We start from the raw sequence: 22,747 nt of genomic DNA on the forward strand, positions 1-22,747 counted from the left end.
TTTCAATTGCAATGATTGAATTAGATGGGCCAACATCTTATACTAATTAGTTCATAAACACATGTGAATGCCAATGTTCAACATATATTTCATCAACCTAACGTGAAGGTTTATGGGAGGGAAGATCAGAGTAAGATGTGTATACGAAAAATGGGAGTTAGGGTATACACAGGGATTGCATACTGGATACAATAAAGAGGGGTTCAATGTGTTGGATAGCGAGATTATAGAAATACCCTTCTCTTTAATGTCCAAGCTAACATCAAATAAACGGAGGGACACAAACGAAAAACTAGGTAAAATGTGCAGGGACTCAACATACGAGAACTTGGAAGTAGGGACAAACAATGATTGTGCCACTAAACCACATGGACGCATATAGATAGTCTGACACGTTCTAAACATTTCTTTTAAAAAAATTAATTATATATTCATCCTAGTTTTTTTTTTTTTTTTTTTTTTTTTTTTTTTTTTTTTGTGATCCAGTTAATTATAATGGTTTGGTTTGGCTATTTGGTTCATAAATTATGATGGGATTGAATAAATAATGAAAACTTAAAATTTATTTCACACTATGTTTGCTTCTTTTTATATGAAATTTGGATTAGAAAACATTTCATCTAGAAAACATTCGTAAAATGATTCGGATTTGTAATTTTTTCCCTATTCAATAACCGAATCGATCTGAATTTGGCAGTGTCCGGATCAATCCGAACAAAGTGAATTCAATTCAGATCGGTTTCGGTTAATAGCCGAATAAACATAATTCAATCGAATCCGGTCAAATTCAACCTGTGTATAAAACAAAGTAAAACTCACAAACTAGATTGCTTTAGGTTCGGCTATTTTTATGCAAGCGGTGCATTGAAGTTGCTCTATCTCTTTTTATGTAACACTGAATTAGAGTAAGTATCTCAAGGACCCCACCATATTATCATTAAACACAAATTAAAACTCGCAAACTAGATAGATTTTGGTCTTATGTAAATCAAAACAAATAAATTCAAAGTAGATTGATTTAGGTCTTTGTGACCGTAGAATTCAAGTTGTGAACCAATTTTCTTACATTCCAAGACGAGAAAGATTAGAAAGATGAGATTATAACAAATGGCTTAGCTGGAATTAGGCTAGCTTCTCTTCGGCCTAAGCTTCACGTTACTACGATTGTTTGGCTCGCAGAAGAGTATTAGACATTAGTTTCACAACTTTGTTAAGTGTAGTTAGAATCTATTAGTAATTAGAGGTTTGTTTTGTTTGTTGGAAGTTACTAACAATCTCTTACAACCTACATAAATAATAGAGTTGGCCTTGTTTGAATGTACAAAATACATAATGTATAAAATTTATGTCCTCTCTCAGTATTAGATTTCCAAAAACTGTCTTTCAAACATTAGTTATGTTCTTATGTACAATAACAATACTTTCCGAACAGTTGTTTGCAGGATTTTGGCAAGCCTCCTTTTCGGCCATCTTTCTGTCAGGTTCAGCCTGTTTAAGATTATCCTCATGGCATTTTCGGAATAGTCTCACAAAGCTGCTAAGAGTTTGAGTAGCTGCCCACCAAAAATATACAGACACAATAAATCAATAATAATTTTAACTAAATATGGCTAATCGTGTGGGGTCAAGCGGGTTGGGTAACAAGTCAAAACATGTTCAGATCAAAACAAAACGAGTAACTTTTTGTAACGGTTGGAAAAGAACAAGTTAGGTCAGATTTTGTTGAAATGAAAACACTTTTTATCATAATTCGTTAATTTCTCGGTGAGTAGTGACTAACTAATGTGTCAAATATGATTGTAAGACTTATATTGTTTCAGTGATAGTATAAACTTTCAAATAAAATGATTTAGGAGGTTCTACTTACTGAAAAAATACACTTTGGATGAATTTTGACCACCTGAACCATTTCGTTTTAAGCAAATTGTTTTTATTTTCCTTTTTCGACCCGTTAGAGATTAAAAAAAAGACTTAAATCGACTCATTCATAAGTAAATGAGTGAACACTTTGACTTTTAATGTTATGCTATACAACTATATGAAAGTTACCTTGTTCGAAAGGGCAACGGGAAGGGTCTTCACCAAAATATAAGGCCAATCTATTAGCACTTTGACCCTGTAACAGAAACAGTTAAATGAAATAACCCGAAAGGCAACTTTCTTACAATAAAGGGCAAGCCATACTTAAAAGGAACTTAATTTTACTCGGTTTCTGTTTTAGGGAACATTATTATCAAAATCAACAGTTAAGAGCCTGTTTTATAACCTTATAATAGAATGAGGGGGCCCGGTTACCCGTTAAGGGTTAAGCTGATTGAAAGTATGTTCCCCAAAATGGAAACGAAATAGAAATTGTATAAACATATTCCTTACATGTCGAATTTGTCCTAAAATAGTAGTAAAATTTATTGAGATTTACCACAATGGTATAGAAATTTGTAGCACTTGTCACTTCCGCCTCAGCGTGGCTGATAAACTCCTTCAATGTCTAACAATGTGAAAAAAATCTTAATTAGTGTTCTAAAATTCCCGATTACGACCGCTTAAGCAGTAAACTAATCAGCAACCTAAACTTACGCATCCGGCAGTTCCAAAACAAACAAAGAATATGCCTTGAAATGAACCACTTAGAAGATTAAAAGCTAGGTCACTTGACCCATTAGCTCTACTGGTCACGTCATTTATGCTTTATCTCAAACGGGTCAAATCAACAAAAAATTAAGCAAAAAAAAAAGAAACAAGTCTAATAAGTAGAACAGGTTAAAGGTGCCGAAAGTCTAATTTTAATGGACACAACCTCCGCAATTATTTTATACAAAGATTTTGATTACTATTGTTATAACATATTATTTGTAACTACATTAACGAGATAATACTTTTCCAAAATTATTAATTGAACAAAAAGTGTTAGTGGGTCAACTGATACGGCCCATTTTGACCCGTTACTACCTATAATTAGGTGGAAACAAAACATCTCACAAGAAACTCCATAGGATGTTTACCTACCTTGCGAAAACCATTAGATACGGGGCCATCATTTGCACATGCTTCTAGTTCATTCTTGACTTTTTTCAGTCCACTTCTAAAAGCTAGCATTTCTTCTGCTAAAGCTTTCAGTTGTATCTGCAAGTTAACACATTAGTAAGTAATCCGCTAAAGGTTTTAAAAATAATCTACGCAAAAAATAGATTAATATAATTACATAAACCTTTGTTGCAGCTTCAAGGCTAACAAGATCCTCCGGGAAATCTAAAAGAGCTGGTGATTTAGCAGCAACAAGCTGTACAAGAAACAAATGTTGTTTTAGTATGAATCAAAAAGTGCGACATGTCAGCTTATTAGCAAGACCGGTTCAACTGTTTATATTCTAGAAAAGAAGTATTGTAAAACTAAGTGCTGGTGCTTGTCGTACCTTGCAAAGATAATGCATTAAAGTCATATTGCTGTTTGATGCTCGTGTTTCTGACAATTTCAAAAGACTATCCAGCTTGAAACCAACTGCCGCACTTGCAAAATTTGAATAATATGAAGAAACTCGTAAATAAATACATATGATCTTTATATTTATAAAGTTCTAGTGATGTTATTACCTCTAGAGGTTCCTTGATTTAATGTACTCCCTAAATATAAGATTCTCTTTATAACTTCCTTGAATTTGACAGATTTCCGGACCTAATAAACCAACAACAGAGCTAAATCAGGTACACATATGAAAATAAAAACTAAAACAAAAATACAGGAGTATAGCATTTATGATAATGGACCACCTCGTCACATGCAGAGTTTACAATGTTTAGACAGTTCCTAAAATTTGCAAGCTGAAAAAAAAGTCGGAATGAGATGATAAAATATAAACAATTAGAACATGCAAGAATTAGCAAGAATTCAATGCATAACCACAAACCTGAGAATTAAATTGAAGCTTAAACATAAAAGTATTTAATTTTGCCTCCATGCGCGGCACCTTCATTAGCTCGAGAAAAAACTGCAATATAATTAAAATCTTGAGTGTTAGAAGGCATGATTATGATAGCCAAAATTGTTAAGTTAGTTTTCATGCAAGTTAATCATAAAGCCAAAAAAAGGTGTTATGATCTTGATACGATACTCACGTGCTCACACTTGCCCAATTGCTCTATGTCACCTTTAAAATTCTGAACAGTCACAATGCAGGATATCGATACGTAAATGGAAGAATTAAGAAAGGTATAGTATCAAGTAAATGTAAATGTATATATTAAGTTATGGTTTCACCTTGAGTTGGTTCATCTCTTCTTTTGTAGGATAGAATTTGAGAATATTTTCTACTTGATCAACATCTAAAAGTGTGTCATCCATAGCCAAAACTGCTGCCTGCAGATGGCAGAGAAAGTTGTTATTAATTTATTATCAAACCTTGTAAAAACTCAATCTAACCACCTAATTATCTAAATTCAGAGTTAAGAAGGTGGTTAGATAAATAGGCTATGTTAGAACATGATATACACACTTACCACTATATAAGCGGGCGGCATTTTAACCTTTGTAAGCATGTTTTCCATGTTAGTGGCCCTCCCCTGATCAATCTAGAATCAAGAACACAATCGACAAAAGGTAAATGCTGAAATGAACAAATAATCGTATACTTCTATTATTTAGCACAATTTAAAGGATGAGGTACTCAATTTACATTACGTTACCAATTGGATCTTTTCCTTATGTGCCTGTCTAGGAGCAGGTTTTTTGAGGACTACGTTAGAGAACATTGTCTTACACTCTGATACATCAAGTTCTGGCGGACTAGAATTCAACAACATATATAACATCAGTAGTTTTAGTATGTGATATATACACCATGCATGCATATGCATATATGGAGAAATAAGACAATAATTTTGATTTCCTAGGTTTAATTATTTTACATATGATTGTATGAATGAAACAACAAAATATAGAAACTAGACAAGAATGATGGCTACGTTTGTCTAAGCAGCCCCTCCCAAAAGCATCCTTGACATCCGCACATGTTGGTGCACTTGTGTCTGTACTTTGTCTGTATTCGGTCTGATATAAACGATGTCCTGATTTGTATTGTAAGTTGACCAAGTCAACCATCCTCCGGTTTGACTTGGACAACAGTTGAAAGATGTTCTGATCGAAGGATAGCCTCGAAGGATACACCTGATCCTTCGAGGTGATCGAAAGATATGGTTCGACCATGGTTCGACCATTAGACCTCGAAGGATGATCCTTCGAGGACCATGCTGATCTTTCGTATGAACTGTGATCGATAGATGATCCTTCGGACCATCTATCAGATCCTTCGATCCAAACCTGCTGAGCTGGGTATATATACCCATGCATGTGTTGAGTTTCGGTAGACAGACACACAGACAGAAAGAGAGAGTATTCTTTGAGAGCATTCTGTCCAAACTCACACACACATCTTAGAGAGTTTATAGAACACTTCTGTAAACATTGAGCTTGTAACCGAACCCTCATTGCATTAATACAAGTTGTGTTAATCGGTGAACTCGTGTGTTTGTTTCTCTACTTGCTACTAACTCGGTTTGCTTGCTAGCTTGGATTCCGCACTTGCTAGTAGGTTTGTATAACAAGGTTTAGGTTCGTACTCCTCCGCGATACAGGGACCTACAAGTGGTATCAGAGCCTCGCTCTTTACCTTGTTTAAAACCGGGTTTGTTCAAGTGTTTGGTGTGTTGAAACACTTGGTTTTGCACCTGTTTTTACTTGTTTTTCTTGCATTTTCTTTGAGTAAAAACGTGTCTAAACTAACCGGGAGTGTTTAAAGTGGGGTTGGGTAACTTGAAAACTTGTTTTTGAGTGATTTGGTGAATTCCGGCAATATTCCGGTTAAAGTTCCGGTCACCGGTTTCTGGGTTAAGTTTTCCATTTTTGGCATATTTTATTTCAAAATCGTGGTTGGTGGGAAAGTTGTCAGCCTGCCATACCCCTTTTGCCGAAAGTTGACTTACCAACCAATCACCTTTTCACCAACCCGTCACATCTGTGTCAGTGTGTCAGTGCTCATTCGAAAGATATCCTTCGACATCGAAAGATATCCTTCGACATCGAAAGACAATCCTTCGATCAGTGACAGCTCGATAGATAAACATCTTTCGAGTAGTCCTTCGAAGTTCGAAACATATCTTTCGATCAGGGAATCTTTTCGAAAGATAGTTGTTTTATCTCGAAAGATAAGGATCTTTCAAGTGTGAATCTTTCGAGATTTTGAGTCTTTCGAAGCCAGTGCTCGAAAGTCAACAGTGATCCTTCGAACACTGTTGATCATTCGAACAAGTGTGATCCTTCGGAAGTTAGCTATTCGAAAGATAAGTGTCCGAAAGATAGGGATTTGACTCGAAAGATAAGGATCTTTCAAAAGGGAATCCTTCGAGTTCTTGAATCTTTCGAGATCATTGTTCGAGAGTCAACAGTAATCCTTCGAGTACTGCTGATCCTTCGAACAAGATTATATCTTTCGATTGAGGTTTGTTTATTGTTAACAAGTTTCTGTGATTTCAGATCTTTCGACCAGGATCTTTCGGTTGTGTTATCTTTCGGATCTTTCTTACTTAGCATTTATTTTGCTTATCTATCATGAATCCGAGTTGGTGGGGAAGTCCGGCTCCAGACAGTGGAAAATACATGAATACCAGTCAATCTCCATCATGGGCCGAATCTCCAGTTTCTACATCCTCACAAGCAAATGCCACTCCAGCTGGTCAATGGGCGTTTGTTTCAAATCAAACTCCGAGTATTCAAAGTCTTCTACTAAGCGAAAGTGAAACCGGAAGTTTAAACAGGCCTCCAAAGTTGATGCATCTTCATGAATATCCGGGATGGGTTGATCGTTTCCATACATACATTCTTGGTCAAAATACAGAGTTGTGGTTGCGGTTCACTACGGAATTCGATCAAACTATTGAGGTTGCTGCTTCTTCGACAGCTACATTTGCCGATCTTCCTGAGGATCAAAAGAAGACGTATGACTTAGAAAAGAAAGCATACGCTATTCTTACTCAAGCACTGAGCAAGGATATTTATCATCAGTTCGTCAGCTTCAAGACTACGAAGAAGCTGTGGGATGCATTGAAGACAAGAGGAGTAGGTAATGAAGCCACACGTCAACTACGACGAGATCTACTGAAGAAAGAATTTGATGGCTTCACATGTATGGATAAGGAGTCCTTGGGAGATATGACAAGCCGTTTCTATCACCTGCTTACTGAGCTGACAAACTTTGAAGTCACAACGACTCCAACAGAGGTGGTAAAGAAGTTTGCCGATGCATTGCCGCCTCAATGGAATAACTTCCAGGAAATCTTGAAGTACAACGGAACGTTGAGAACTACCAATATCAACGATTTCGTGCAGCTTCTGGAGAACAAGGATCAGGAAGAAACGTTGAAGGCAAAGAGAGTTGCAGTGCCTCAGAATCCAGAGATGTATTATGGCACCTCCACTACTTCATCTGCAAAAGCCGGTTCACATGCTCCACTTCAAACGGCGTTTGTCACAAGCACGGATATGTACGGCAATCCAGTGCAAGTTCCTGTAAAGCCGCCTCCAACCACAGATTTGTATGGAAATCCAATACAACCACCTCCTCCTCCTCCTGTTCAACAACCACAATATGCCTGTTATGGAGGAACATCATCTGCTGCAGGTCAACAATCAAAGTCAAATCCAGTACAGCTTGACACTTCAAGTTTTTCTAAAATCAGTGTAGAAGTAGCTAAGGAACACATGGAGCTGCTTAACACTGTAGTGAGCGCGTACTGTGGGTTGATAGAAGGTCAGATTGGAAACATTAATCTGACACAAGAAGATTACAGGCAGATTGATAAGGAAGAGATGGACTTGATGGACATCAAGTGGGCCTTTGCGAGTGCTGTGAGAAGAGCAAAGGATTGGATGGAAAGTACTGGAAGAACCAGCTTGGAAAGTAAGCGAGACACCAAGTATGGGTTCGATAAGCAAGCTGTTAAGTGCTTCAACTGTGGTGAACGGGGCCACTTTAAACGGGAATGTACAAAGCCAGCCCAGCACGGGAATCAAAACCCCTTCAGGAACCAAGGCAACCAGCAGAACAGAAACAATGATCGTACATTGGTGCCTGTCAACAACCAAACAAACCGAGCACTTGCAGTTCAGGTGGATGAAGGTTGTGACTGGTCAATCCAGTTGGGTGGTGATGCTCCTGATGGAACAGCATGTTTTGCTCAGATTGTGAAGGAGCTGGTTCACACCAATGGTGGAGAATCTTCTGCCAGTGGTGATGAATCGTCTGAAGATGAAGACTCCTCTGGATACAGCAGGAGTGTTGATGAAGAATCATCCAACTCTGGTGATGATCATGTGGGTGAGACATCTAATGTTTCGGATGATATTGACATTGATGAACTCTTGGGGGAAGCTGTAGCAGAAACTCAAAGAAGATCTATTCTGGTGGATCAAGCTGCTTACTCTTCGTCTTCTCTCCATTCAGCCTTTATGGCTAATGTCGACGGTTCATCAAGTCAGGTATGTGTCGATGAACCCACTGCTGTTAATTGTGATGAATGTGCTAGGTTGCATGCTAGATGTGCTGATCTTGAGAAAAGTATGTCTGAGTTGCAAGGCAAACATGATGCTTTACAAGCTAGTTTGTTTGACTTGCAAGACAAACATACTACTGTGAATGAGAATTTGAGTGACTTGCAAAGTAAGCATGACGCTTTGCAAGAAAAATATGATGTGACCTTTCTCCACAATCAGAAGTTGACTGTGGATCTCTCTAAATGCACAGAAGCCAACATGTTTTATGAAAACCATGAAAAAGAATTTAAGTCAGTAATTGAAACATTAAAGAAGGATAAAACTGAACTGACTAAAATGGTTTCAAGAAAACAAACTGATATTAATTTGTATATATCTCGCCTTGAGAGTATGCAAAAAGAGATGGCTTGTGTGAAAACCGAAAGTGATGCGATCCAACTCAAGCTAGACAGTTATTTGAGTTCTAGCTATGTGTTAGATCACATCATTGACGTTCAGAAGGAAAAGAGAGATGTCACATGCATTGGCTACAAGAAGTGTCCACCACCAGTGAGACATAATTATGACGCCATGCCTGATGAAGAGGACAGAGTTTTCTTTGAACCTACTGTGCCTCTAGATGTTAAGGAGTTTGCTGCAGGACTCGGATACCAAAAGGAAGTATCCTTAGATTCAGATGTGTCAGCAGATACATTTGTGAGTGCTGAACAGAATCAAGATCCTCCAGTTGTGATTGAGGATGCTGATTCGTCTGATGATGAATCTGACGATACTGTTCCAGCAAAGTCTGATGCGGTAGTCAAAAATGAGGACATACCTCTTGAGAATCACATTCTATGTGATCCCCCTGTTCAACCCGCTAAGACTGTTGCAACTGAGTCCTCATCTGCAGGAGAGCCGGAGAGTGTGAATTTGCTGTACACTCTAGTTGGTGATGATAAAATTTACTCAGACAAAGATTTTCCCATTAAGAATGTTAATCAATCCTTAATCTGCAAAGTCTTTGAGAATTCGACGAGTAAGTTTTTGGGAAAGGCAGGACCTAAAGTTACAGTCACCCAGTGTCCTCCAATCCCAAAGGCTGAAGTTCGAAAGCAATTTGGCAACAAGAAATTGCCAACAGTGCCAACACAGCAAAATCACACCAAACCCAAAGGTAAAGCACCGGCTCCAGTGCAAAAGAAGCCGATGAAGAAGAAGAATGTTAACTTTGTGAAATCGACGGGAACAGACAAAATTGAGAAGTTTGAAAATCAATCTAACTTAGATTTTGTCAAGAAAGCTTTTGTCGAAAAAAGAAATGAACCAAGTAGTTCAAAACCTAGTACCTCGGGTTCACAAAGTTCAACATCATCGGCTAGACGATCACATGATTCTTCGGGGTTTGTAGAACGAAGATCATGTTTTGAGTGTGGAACCATTGGGCACATTATTAGAAACTGCCCATATCTTCATAAGCAGAAAGGAAAGGTTGATGATCCCCGTGGTAAGACTGACCGTAAGCCATCTGTTTCCACAAAACAAGATCCCCGACTTGTAAAAGAAAGGGAAAAGAAACAGAAACGGCAACAGGTCAAGAAAATTGAAAAAGCGATTAAAACCGATGTGGTTCATAAACAATCTGTTGTTGTAAAACCAGAAAATTCTAAAACTTCAAATCATCAAGAAGTTAAAATTTTAAAGAAAAACACTGGTGAAACCAAACAGACTTGGAAACCAAAAACGGTTGTTGAATCAGGGGGACCATCACAATTCACCAACCATCAAAGACAAGAAGTTATTGTCATTGATGAAAATGGAAGACCCAAGACCACAATGGCTTGGGTCCCCATCTCCAACTAATTCATTTGAGTTCATGTGCAGGGTGCTTCAGGAGGAACTATCAGTAGTCATTGGATTGTTGATAGTGGGGCATCCAGGCACATGACAGGCGACATGAAGCTTCTCTACGACGTTAAATCTATTAGAGGAGGTTATGTTGCTTTTGCTGGAGATAAAGGTGGATATATAACGGGTGAAGGAATGATATCTAACGGGATTGTCAGCTTTGACAAGATCAATTTTGTGCAACAACTTGATCACAATCTTCTTAGTGTTTCTCAAATTTGTGACAAGAAATTTTCAGTACACTTTGATGCTAATGGATGTTATGTGCTGAAACCCGGCTTCAAAATTCCAAAAGAATGGATTCTCTTGTCGGCTCCAAGGATAAATGATTTGTACGTCCTTGACATGAGCCAGGCTATTACTACGTCTGCACAAGCAACTTGTTTCGTTTCCAAAGCCACAGAAAAAGACACTATCTCTTGGCACAGACGAATGGGTCACATTCACTTACGTAAAATGAATCATTTGGTTTCAAATGAATTGGTGAATGGTGTTCCCCTCAAAAATTTCCATCTTCAAGACATCTGTGTTTCGTGCCAGAAAGGAAAGCAAACAAAGAAGAAGCACCCTACAAAGAAGATCAACACAGTGGCAGTTCCTCTTGAACGTTTGCACATGGATTTGTTCGGTCCTGTCAAGCACAAGAGTATTCGAGGTGATCAATACTGCCTCGTGGTTACTGATGATTATTCAAGATTTTCTTGGGTTGCGTTCATGGCACACAAGAGTGAAACCTTTGGTATTATCAAAAACTTAATCATTCAGATTGAGAATTTGTATAAGTTGAAGGTTAGGCGGATACGTAGCGACAATGGTACTGAATTTAAGAATCATTCCATGATGGAGTTCTGCACTTCAAAAGGTATTCTTCATGAGTTTAGTGCAGCTTATACTCCTCAACAGAATGGTGTCGCTGAACGTAAGAACCGCACATTGATCGAGACTGCTAGGACAATGTTGGTAGAGTCACAGTTGCCTATTCCATTCTGGACTGAAGCTGTGGCCTCTGCATGTTACACATTGAACAGAGTCCTTACAGTCAAAAGACACAACAAGACCTGCTTTGAGCTTCTTCAAAAACGGAAACCAGATTTGTCCTATCTCGAACCGTTTGGAGCTCCATGCACAATCATCGATCCTAATGGAAAGTTTGGGGCAAGAGCAATTGATGGATACTTTCTTGGGTATGCCACCCCTAACTTACGAGTCTGGAATCTAGAGACTAAAAGGGTCGAGGAATGGTCTGAGGTCAGAGTACAAAGGCACACCTTGCCAGTCAAAAATCCGGGTCAACCTTGGATGTTTGAGTACGATGACTTCTTCAATTCGATCAATGTTGAAGCCGTTGAAGAAAATGCTGCGGCTAGGATGTTTTTCGAGAGTGACAATGCAACAGTTTCACCGGTGGTTCGTCCAATTCTTGTGAATCAAGAACCATCCTCTTCGGTGAACAACAATACTCTCAACAATGAGGATTTTCATGATGCTAACGAATTGAACGAATCTTCAGAGGATGATGAATTTCTAGATGCAGATCAAGAAGCTCCTACAACAGCAGTTCATGGTACTTCAGAGGGTACTCCTCCAGTGGAAACACATAGAACAGCTGAGACTACTGCATCATCCTCTTCGTCAATTCCGGGTCTTGAATTGGTTGTTGATCTTAATCTTAACAACCTGGGTATAAATGTTCCAGTTCCAGACAATCCAGAAACAAGGATTCATAATACCCATCCTCAACAAAACATCATTGGAAATGTGCAAAGTGGCGTACAAACAAGAAACATGTTGCGAAACAACAACAATGCAGGCTTGTATGCAGCTATTCGAGAATCCGGGCAACAAAACGACTGGTCCTTCGCGTGTTATGTCTCACAAGAAGAACCAAGAACGTGGAAAGAAGCCTTGAAAGATAATGCTTGGGTTGAAGCAATGCAGGAAGAACTGCAACAATTCCAGAAGCTGGGTGTCTGGAAACTAGTAGAGAAACCTGCTGGATACAAGAAGATTGGTACCCGTTGGGTTTTCAAATGCAAAAAGGATGACCGCGGAGTTGTTATCCGAAACAAAGCTCGTTTAGTCGTTCAAGGTTTTCGTCAGATTGAAGGGATCGACTACAACGAAGTCTATGCACCAGTGGCACGTCTCGAAGCAATTCGAATCTTTCTAGCCTATGCGTCCTTCAAAGGATTCAAGGTTTATCAGATGGACGTGAAAAGTGCATTTTTACATGGTGTGGTTGAAGAAGAGGTGTACGTCGAACAGCCTCCAGGTTTTGAAGATCCTATCCATCCCGATCGGGTTTGGTTGCTCAACAAAGCTCTTTATGGTCTTCATCAAGCACCACGAGCTTGGTATGCAACCTTATCTCACTATCTGCTGGAGAACGGTTTTCGCAGAGGTCTTATCGACTGTACTCTTTTCATCAAAGAACAAGATGGAGATCTTCTTCTGGTACAGGTATACGTTGATGACATTATTTTTGGTTCTACTAATGATGTCTTGTGTAGGGAATTCGAGCGCATTATGCAGGATAAATTCGAGATGAGTGCTATGGGGGAAATGACCTTCTTCTTGGGCCTACAAGTACAACAAACGGAGTCTGGGATATTCATCCATCAGACTAAATATGTTGGTGACATCTTGAGCCGGTTCCAGATGTCTGATGCAACGCCCATTGGTACCCCATTGCCAACTAATCACGGAATTACTCCAGATCTGAAGGGAGAAGCTGTTAGTCCCTCAAACTATCGCGCTATGATCGGATCTCTCATGTACCTCACAGCATCAAGGCCAGACATAATGTACCCGACGTGCCTGCTTGCCAGATATCAAGTTAACCCGAAGGCCTCACATCTTACTGCTGTCAAAAGGATTTTTCGTTATTTGAAGACGTACCCCGACACTGGTCTGTGGTACCCTAGGGATAATAACTTTGAATTGGTAGCATTCAGTGATTCTGATTTTGGCGGATGTAAAATCGACGGCAAGTCCACAACGGCTGGATGTCAGTTTTTAGGAAATCGCCTAGTCACATGGCAGTGCAAGAAGCAGACGTGTGTAGCTACATCAACATGCGAAGCTGAATACATTGCTGCCTCAAGTTGTTGCTCCCAAGTTCTTTGGATCCAACAACAAATGCGGGACTACGGTTTTGAATTCCTAACTACTCCTATTTACGTTGATAATTCTGCTGCTTTAGATATCACTAGAAATCCTGTGCAGCATTCAAAGACCAAACACATCGAAATCAAATATCACTTCATACGTGATTGCTTTGAGAAAAGGCTAATCGATGTTGTTAAGGTCCACACCGATGACCAACGTGCCGACTTATTTACCAAAGCTTTTGACAAATCAAGATTTGACTTTTTATTATTGGTAAACGGCATTAAGGTCAAGCAAGAGTAAAACCAACATCGGAAAATCATTTTTGTAAATACCTTTGTGTTTTTAAATTTATCTTAGTTTGTTGATTTTAGGGGGAGTAAATCCAAAAATCGGAAAATCCAAAAACATCGAAAAATTCAAAAACACAAAAACAATAGAAAAACAAAAATGAGTTTCCTGGCGAGCAAAAGAGAAAATGATAGTACATCAGTGGTCTATCCAAACCTCTTTAAACCTTAAATGCAAAACGATAAGCAGCTCTATATAAGATGTATCGGTAGGCTCACAATCATTTTAAAGTGTGCAGGGTGATATAAATCTTAATCGATTGAAGATCAGGTGGGAACCATTCATTGGCATATGGTCTTAGTACCGAAATTTCGTTTGATAGATTGCCGAGGTTCTGAGATATTCGGTCTTTATGCTGCTTATCATCTGGGTATCATGGTTGTATCTTTTACCGAAAAATAACGGGGACGCAAGTCTAGATCTTCCATGATACTATACATACGTGTACATATTGCATACTGCATTCGACCTCAATAAGTGATAAACAATCACATGTCCAAATCAAATAAGTGATAAAATATCACATTTATCCGGGTGTCAAGTTCGTCTCTCTGCTGTACGGAAGTACTGACCTGTTCACGGACTTGCACCTGTGCCCTCATGCATACGAAAATCAAGTTCCTCATCAATAAGTGATTATATCACAAAGGGCTTGTTTTCGAATCAAAATAAGTGAGCATCTCACAATTTATACGGTCAAACAGATGATAATCGGTATACTCACCGGTAAGATGAACTCTCGTGCATACCTTGATACGGGAATGTGTCGTGATGTGGATGAACACCGGTCGGTAAGTATAAATCATACCTTAACGTATCCTCTAAACATGATTACATCTGATAAGTTGAGCTTAAGTGGACAACAATACCGATAATTGTTATAGGATGCTTATCTTAATGTTAACTAACTGAACAACAAGAGTGTTTTGGCATGACCGTACACTGATATGATTCTCTTACCCTCGAAACTCGCAAAAAGAATGTTTGTATATATTTATTTATTTACTGCTTAACTTTTATTGTTTTTCTTTTAAACAGTTTCGTCGTTTGGTGCATATCAGCACGACATTAGCGGTGATGTCGTTTGATAACACTCAAAGGATTTTAAATTGTTGTCTTTTAATTTCAAAAATACCAAAAAGATTTTAGGCTTGTTTTAATATAAATTTTATAAAAGCCAAAAAGATTTTATTTCTGCTTTATTTTCGATCGAACGATGTTGGAGCTCAAGTCTTCGTTACCTGAAACCTGACTGAAAACCGAACTGACTAAATCTTCATAAACGGTCAAAATTTGCAGATTTTGAAAGTTAGAATTTAAAATTGATAAATTTATTAAACTTTCAAACTGTCGGACGGTGTTTGATTTTGACATGGTCACTCGTGTGTCATTTGTTTATACTATTCCAAGCAGTTGTTCTCATTACGCGTTTAGATTTCTTGCATGTGCAGATTCTAAAGGCTAGGAGAACATGGTCGATGACAAGCCTTGGAATGAAGACACGACGAGAAGGCGCTCAAAAGATGAAGATGATCGAGTTGCCGCTGGCCATCATCAACACCACAAGGATCTCACTTCATAAAGATAAAGTCTTTTCACGAGCATAACTCAAGGGGGAGCTTATGTTAAGGGGGAGTTTGTCAACACACTTCCTACATGATACGGGTAGTTTGTTGATACACTCTCTACTTTCAAGACGTGAAGACTTTGAAGACCCTCCGACATTGAAGACATGATAGGACATCAGAGTCTTGAAGACTTGAAGACCAAAGACCGTCGAAGTTCAAGACGAGTCTACACTTTTAGAAGAACAAGACAAAGATTAGAGATCAAAGACAAAGCTACAGCCAAGGGGGAGTTTGTTGGTGCACTTGTGTCTGTACTTTGTCTGTATTCGGTCTGATATAAACGATGTCCTGATTTGTATTGTAAGTTGACCAAGTCAACCATCCTCCGGTTTGACTTGGACAACAGTTGAAAGATGTTCTGATCGAAGGATAGCCTCGAAGGATACACCTGATCCTTCGAGGTGATCGAAAGATATGGTTCGACCATGGTTCGACCATTAGACCTCGAAGGATGATCCTTCGAGGACCATGCTGATCTTTCGTATGAACTGTGATCGATAGATGATCCTTCGGACCATCTATCAGATCCTTCGATCCAAACCTGCTGAGCTGGGTATATATACCCATGCATGTGTTGAGTTTCGGTAGACAGACACACAGACAGAAAGAGAGAGTATTCTTTGAGAGCATTCTGTCCAAACTCACACACACATCTTAGAGAGTTTATAGAACACTTCTGTAAACATTGAGCTTGTAACCGAACCCTCATTGCATTAATACAAGTTGTGTTAATCGGTGAACTCGTGTGTTTGTTTCTCTACTTGCTACTAACTCGGTTTGCTTGCTAGCTTGGATTCCGCACTTGCTAGTAGGTTTGTATAACAAGGTTTAGGTTCGTACTCCTCCGCGATACAGGGACCTACAGCACATTTTACCCAGGCCACTAGGTGCTCCTCGAATAGATGCAGCTTCTTTCAAGGGTGTGTTGGAGAAAAGATTCTCAAGTTCTGATACATCAACATCTGGGGGGCTAGAATTCGGCAGCATAACATTGGTAGTTAGAATAAATGATACTATATATATATATATATATATATAGAGGGAGAAGATCATGCGAGAACCACCTCTTATTGTGAGAACCGCGAGAACCAATGTGAACACACCAAAAATGCCTAAAAATAGCTAAAAATTACACAAAAAATTTTTTTTTGAATTTTTTAATATTTTTTATAAAAAAATCGCTACTTTTCGAAGCCAAAAAAAAATTTTTTTTTAATTTTTTTGCTTCTAAAAGTAGCGATTTTAACATAAAAATATTAAAAAATTCAAAAAAAAATTTTTAGATTTTTTTAGGTTTTTTGGGGGTTTAGTTTTTAGCATTTTAGCTTTGGGGGGGGGGGGTTAGGTTTTTGGGGGTGGGGGAGGGGGGTTTAGGTTTTTTTTTTTTTTTTTTTTGGGGGGGGGGGGGGTGGGGGGTGGAGGTTTTTTTGGGGGGGGGGGGGGGTTAGGTTTTTTTAGCTATTTTAGGTTGTGTTCACATTGGTTCTCAAGGTTCTCACAATAAGGGTGGTTCTCGCATGAGCCCCTCCCTATATATATATATATATATATATATATATATATATATATATATATATATATATATATATATATATATATATATATAGGTAGAGGATCCTATAAAAAGTTGGACTTTTGTAAGAAGTGTAAGAAATAATCTTGGAATGACAAGTGTCCCTCTTCTTAATTAATTCAAAAGGGTACATTGGTAATTTACCTTTTCTTATCAGTTAATTGTGTGTAACTGTTTTGGAGTTAATTTAGGAGATTATATCATCAGAATCAATCATTAACTAGTATTATATCATCTTCGTTCATTAATTCAGGTTCAAAAGTATTTTTTTTCTCTGCAATTTTGGAGCAATTTTTTCATTACGAAAATCACAAATGGAAGAAAGCGATACAGGTTCATGTGTGGTGTTTTATTGCATAAAACAATTGTTTGTATGGTTTCGTTTATATACAGATTGCGTTGAGGAAAAATATACAATAAAACTTACTGTGTTTTCATGGATTTCATCTATATTTTTTTTCATGAAAAAACATGAGTTATTTGATAAAGTTTGTTTTATATAATGTTTGGTATGAAACGGGTTCTATTAAGTTGTATGGTGTTATATTCATATAAGGTTGCTTGGGATTCCAGATAAAACACCATGACTTGAATCATGGTGGTGTTTTATCTGGAGACATTGTTCATGGCGTGGTGTTTTAAACATCTGGAGACAAAACACCACGTCATGAACAATGTCTCCAGATAAAACACCACGCCATGAATAATGTCTCCAGATAAAACACCACACCATGAACAATGTCTCCAGATAAAACACCACGCTATGAACAATGTCTCCAGATGTTTAAAACACCATGCCATGAACAGTGTCTCCAGATAAAACACCATACCATGAACAATGTCTACAGATAAAACACCACATCATGAACAATGTCTCCAGATAAAACACTATGCCATGAATCTGATTACAGTTCTTCTTAACGTAAAACACCACGCATTGAATCTTATATAAAACAAAGAGGCTTCCGATTTAGATCTTGGTAATTAATTCCTATAATTAAGGAAAAAGGAGTGAATGTAGGTGTTTTTGGTTGTGTAGAATACAGTTACCATATTTGAAACATTGAAAAAGACACTATTGTCCTTCAATTTTACATAAGGTCCCTCTAATTAAAACACAATTTACATTTTTATACCCTATTGATCTCAACCATTAGATCAAATATCCAATGGTTTAAAACACTTCTTACCCTTCTTACATTTTAGACACTTTTTACAATATCCCTACCCTATATATATATATATATATATATACACTAGTTATTGCAAAAACTCGAAAACTAACTAAAAAAGCTTAAAAAACATTACATTTTTTTTTGCATACCAATTTTCGCTATTTAAATTATATAAAAAGAACTTCTTTTCAAAAAAAAAAAAAAAGTTTTTGTAGTGCACATGTGTAATATTACACATGTGCAGTACAATTTTTTTTTTTTTTGAAAAAAAGTTTTTTTATATAAAAAAAAACCTGCGATTTTTAATAAAAAAATTGTGTGTTTTCTAGGCTCTTTTTTGTTAGTTTTCGAGTTTTCGCGATAAAAGTGGTTTTCATTTGAATCATCCCCTATAGAGCACCGAAAAATAAAAATATGATTTTGTTAAGCAAGATTCGATTATTTTTACAAAAGAATAATAAACAACAAAATATAGAAACCAAACAAGAATGATGGCTACCATTGTCTTTGCAGTTCCTCCCACAAGCTTCCTTTCAGAGCCCTGCTTACCTTGTTCCAATGCAATGGCTTTAAGTTAGATGTTTTCACTGCACGTCCTCCTTGGCCACCACCTAGTGGCCCGGATGGAGGTGGAGGTGAAGGTGGTGGGGGAGGTGCACGCACTCCTCCATGCGGAGGTGCGCGTGCATAACGACTTCCATGTATTGGAGGTGGGGGAGGTGGTGTTCCATTCATTGGTGGAGTAGAGGTAAATTGTTCCGTAGCATGAAATTCAAAATTTGCCAGAAGAATCAATTATCAGACTTTCAATGTCCCTTTTCAAATTTCAGGCACCAACCAATAATTTCAATGTGATCAAGGAAATGCTCATCCACCAATTCATTAACAGAATACCCAAAAAAGGGGAAGTTTAATAGTGAGGTGGGGTAATGTAATTGTGGTTATGATTATGAAACACCATATCTTATTAGATTAAAAATATTATAATATTGTTAACTGTGTTTTGTAAATGCATTTAGTTGTCTAAAAGGTCTGACATGTTCAAAAAAAAAATTAAATGTTATATTATTATATATAATTTTTCTAGTTTTTGTATTGTGGTCCAATTAAATATAATGGTTTTGTATCAGGCATGTTTTTTGTAATCTTGGAGCCCGGCTCGAACAGTGGTAGACCCAGGAAATATTTTGAAGGGGTGCGAACGAGGGGTTTAACCAAATTTTCAAGTGGTGCGATCGAGGGGGTGCGAACGAGGGGTTTAACCAAATTTTCAAGAGGTGTCCGCCCCCCACACCTCTACCTAGGTCCGCCCTTGGGTTTGAGAATCTCATACTATGTAACACCATTATATAAATATTGTTGACTAAGAACGATAAATAGTAACTTTATTTTTATAATAATATATAGTTTTTCGTTTTTCTTTTATTTAATATATTATAATAGTTTATTATTATATTTACTTTTAATAACATATTTTTTATTTTTCCCCTTTTTTAAAACCATATATTTGCTATACCATTTTTTATTAATTCTTTTTTTCTTTTTTTAGAACATATATTAATTTATCGATTAATTTGATACTTTTTTAATAATTTACATTTATAACTTTTTTCTAAAAATTTAAATACGTAGTTGTGTTTGATGTTTTCCCTGACATTCTATTGTAAGTTTTGATAAAAACAAAGTTGTACTCTAAATAAAGTATTTATTTGGTATCTGTTGACCAAGGACGATGAATGGTAACTTTATTTTTATAACAATATATAGTTTTTTATTTTTCTTTTATTTAATATATTATAATAGTTTATTATTATATTTACTTTTAATAACATATTTTTAATTTTTCCCTTTTTTAGAACCATATATTTCCTATACCATTTTTTTAATAATTCTTTTTTTCTTTTTTTAAAACATTTTAATTTATCGATAAATTTGATACTTCTTTAATAATTTACGTTTATAACTTTTTTCTAAAAACTTAAGTACGTAGTTGTGCTTGATTTTTTCCCCGATATTCTGTTATAAGTTTTGTTAGAAACGAAGTTGTACTCTAAATAAAGTATTTATTTGGTATTATAAAACGATACGATGATAAAAACTTAGCCGTCCTAATGTTTTGGCTTTCTAAACAACATGTTTTAAATCACATTTGTTTTACATTATCATTTGCTTGGTCTCGCCGCAACGCACGACCTAAAAAAACTAGCTTTATATTAATCCCCATTATATTTATCTAATAGTTTTCTAAAAAAGGTCCATCATTTTCATTTTAACAAATCAATAGATTTATTACATTTAATAATCAAAAGATTATTAAATGCATCCAAGACATGTGCCGGATTTTATATTTTCTAGGCATCGAGGTGGTTTCCGAAGATCCAGATTTACTTCTCTCACATAAAAAATACGTCTCTAAAATTATTCATAAAGGCGGTCTCTCTAGGTCGAAACCAGTAGACTCTAAGTCAAAACCAAGTCACAGTTGGCTCTTTGGCGATAGTCCTCAATTTGATGATCTGGTCAAATATAGACAAACATTTGAGGCACCACAATGCCTCACTCTTTCTCGACCAGACATCACCTTTGCAGTTAACAAAGTTTGTTAGCTTATGTACTCCGCCACAGAAAATCATTGGTTTGTGGTAAAAAGGAATTTTTGGTATCTTCAAAGCACCTCTTATTTTGGCTTCACTGATGCTTGCCTTTTCTGATGCAGACTGGGCTGGCTCTCTTGATAACTGTCGATCCACAGGGGGGATTTGCCATCTATCTTGGATCTAATCTTGTTTCATGGTATGCTCGAACAACGTATTGTCTCTAGGACAGTATTAAATATTTCCTGTATATATTGTGTGTTCTCCATTATTAGAAATGATTCAGATAATTCCATTCACTTTAAATGTAATTACATGGACTTCGGTAATTCTTATGAGAGTGCAGACACGAAAGTGTTGATTTAGTATGAATAACAAACTGGATAATGTCAGCTTGATAGCAAGACCGATTCAACTTTCTTTTACATTATGAAAAACAAATAACCTGAAGTGTTAGGGCTTGTTGTACCTGTTGTACATGCAATAGTATAGTATTGGCAAGAACCAAGTAACGATCCTCAAAAAACAGTGGCTCCTTAATCGCCTGTCAATATCTAACCGAGATAAAGTAGTAATTTGTAAAGAAACTAACGATCGCAAACAAGAAACAAAAATAAGCACGGATTATGGATTTTGAGAAATCAGATTAGAAAATTATCCATTTAGACATTAACTCATCTTATTTGGATTAACTATTTTTAATTGGTTCTACTTATGAAAAGTGTTTAAAGATTTATAATGAAGATCAAAACAATGTGTGAAGTGCTAGTATGGATTAGAGCCCGTTAAGGTTAAATCCCACAAACATAGAATCAGTATTATAGACATACACTAAAACCTTAATCTATAAAGCAAGTCTTAGTTATTATCACTTATGATTTAGGATTTCTAAGTTGGGTTCTTTTGTATCAACGTCTCGCATATTACAATTTGTACAAGATCAACAAGTAGAAAACCATAATTAGCTTCCTGATCCTTCACATGAATAACTCACAAGTTTTACCAATTATGTTACCGATTTGTCTTCACCGATTAAGGTGTCAAGACTCAGATAATTATAAGTGCCCCTTTATAACCTAAAGATGATGCATGTTGAATCTAACATGAATAACTTCATAGAAAGATCAACAATACCACACAAATAAGATCTAAAACCAACAATAACAGGCAATCATACACATCATCAGATCAAAATAACCAACTTTACTAAAATCACATAATCATAAACAAAAACCAATGTTTAAGTCCAACTAAAACAAGAATCACCCTACCCTAAATGGCTAAAGAAGTTTAGCCTAGCATAGTAATGTAAATGGCTAATTAAGTTTTGCCTAGCATAGTAATGTAAAACAAATCAAACACGGATCTGGATGAATACATGGATGATATAGAAACTGAAAATGAAAGTTAACCACGTCGTACGCGGTTAATGCAAACCGAATGGTTGGATCTTCAATCTCCAAGTCTCTAGACCTCTGGATCTTCTTCTCTACTCCCAAACGTCTTTCTCAACCTCCAAATTGCGCTCCTCCCAAGTTTGGCCGTCACCGTGCTTAAATAGACGAAGTTAGGCAACCTCAGTACAAGCCATACTCTTAAGGTACGGGTCGTACCCATGTCCCGATGGTGCATTGGTGGACTGGTCTTTTAACTTGACGAGCAAGATATGAAATTTTAGGAACATGCTAACTGTATTCAGGCACAATATGGTGTGCATTGTCTCTGCTTTCTCCATGTTCTTAATTTCTTCAATCCCGATCCATGTTTCTTCCATCTTTCTTCATTTCTTCATCAAAACCTACAAATCCAAGGTAAATGTGATTATGTATCGATTCTTATCAGATATGTAATAAAAACAGTCTAAAGTACAGAGAAATGTGCATAGAATAT

The 22,747-nt window shown here is 36.9% G+C and overlaps 1 protein-coding gene across 1 annotated transcript; it reads right to left on the reverse strand.

The window, feature by feature from the left end:
- Window positions 1–1,316: 1,316 nt before the first annotated feature.
- On the reverse strand, window positions 1,317–18,998 carry LOC110941886 (formin-like protein 20). Its single transcript, XM_035990055.1, has 13 exons — window positions 18,813–18,998; window positions 4,494–4,565; window positions 4,255–4,353; window positions 4,113–4,154; window positions 3,905–3,985; window positions 3,768–3,818; window positions 3,591–3,672; window positions 3,413–3,507; window positions 3,209–3,280; window positions 3,007–3,123; window positions 2,420–2,488; window positions 2,050–2,116; window positions 1,317–1,553 (listed from the first exon to the last, which is right to left on the reverse strand). The coding sequence occupies exons 1-13, from the start codon at window positions 18,996–18,998 to the stop codon at window positions 1,384–1,386; spliced, it is 1,203 nt and encodes a 400-aa protein (XP_035845948.1). The 3' UTR covers window positions 1,317–1,383.
- Between the last annotated feature and the right edge of the window lie 3,749 nt (window positions 18,999–22,747).

Source organism: Helianthus annuus, chromosome 5 (genome assembly GCF_002127325.2).
Source record: "Helianthus annuus cultivar XRQ/B chromosome 5, HanXRQr2.0-SUNRISE, whole genome shotgun sequence".
Classification (NCBI taxonomy): domain Eukaryota; kingdom Viridiplantae; phylum Streptophyta; class Magnoliopsida; order Asterales; family Asteraceae; genus Helianthus; species Helianthus annuus.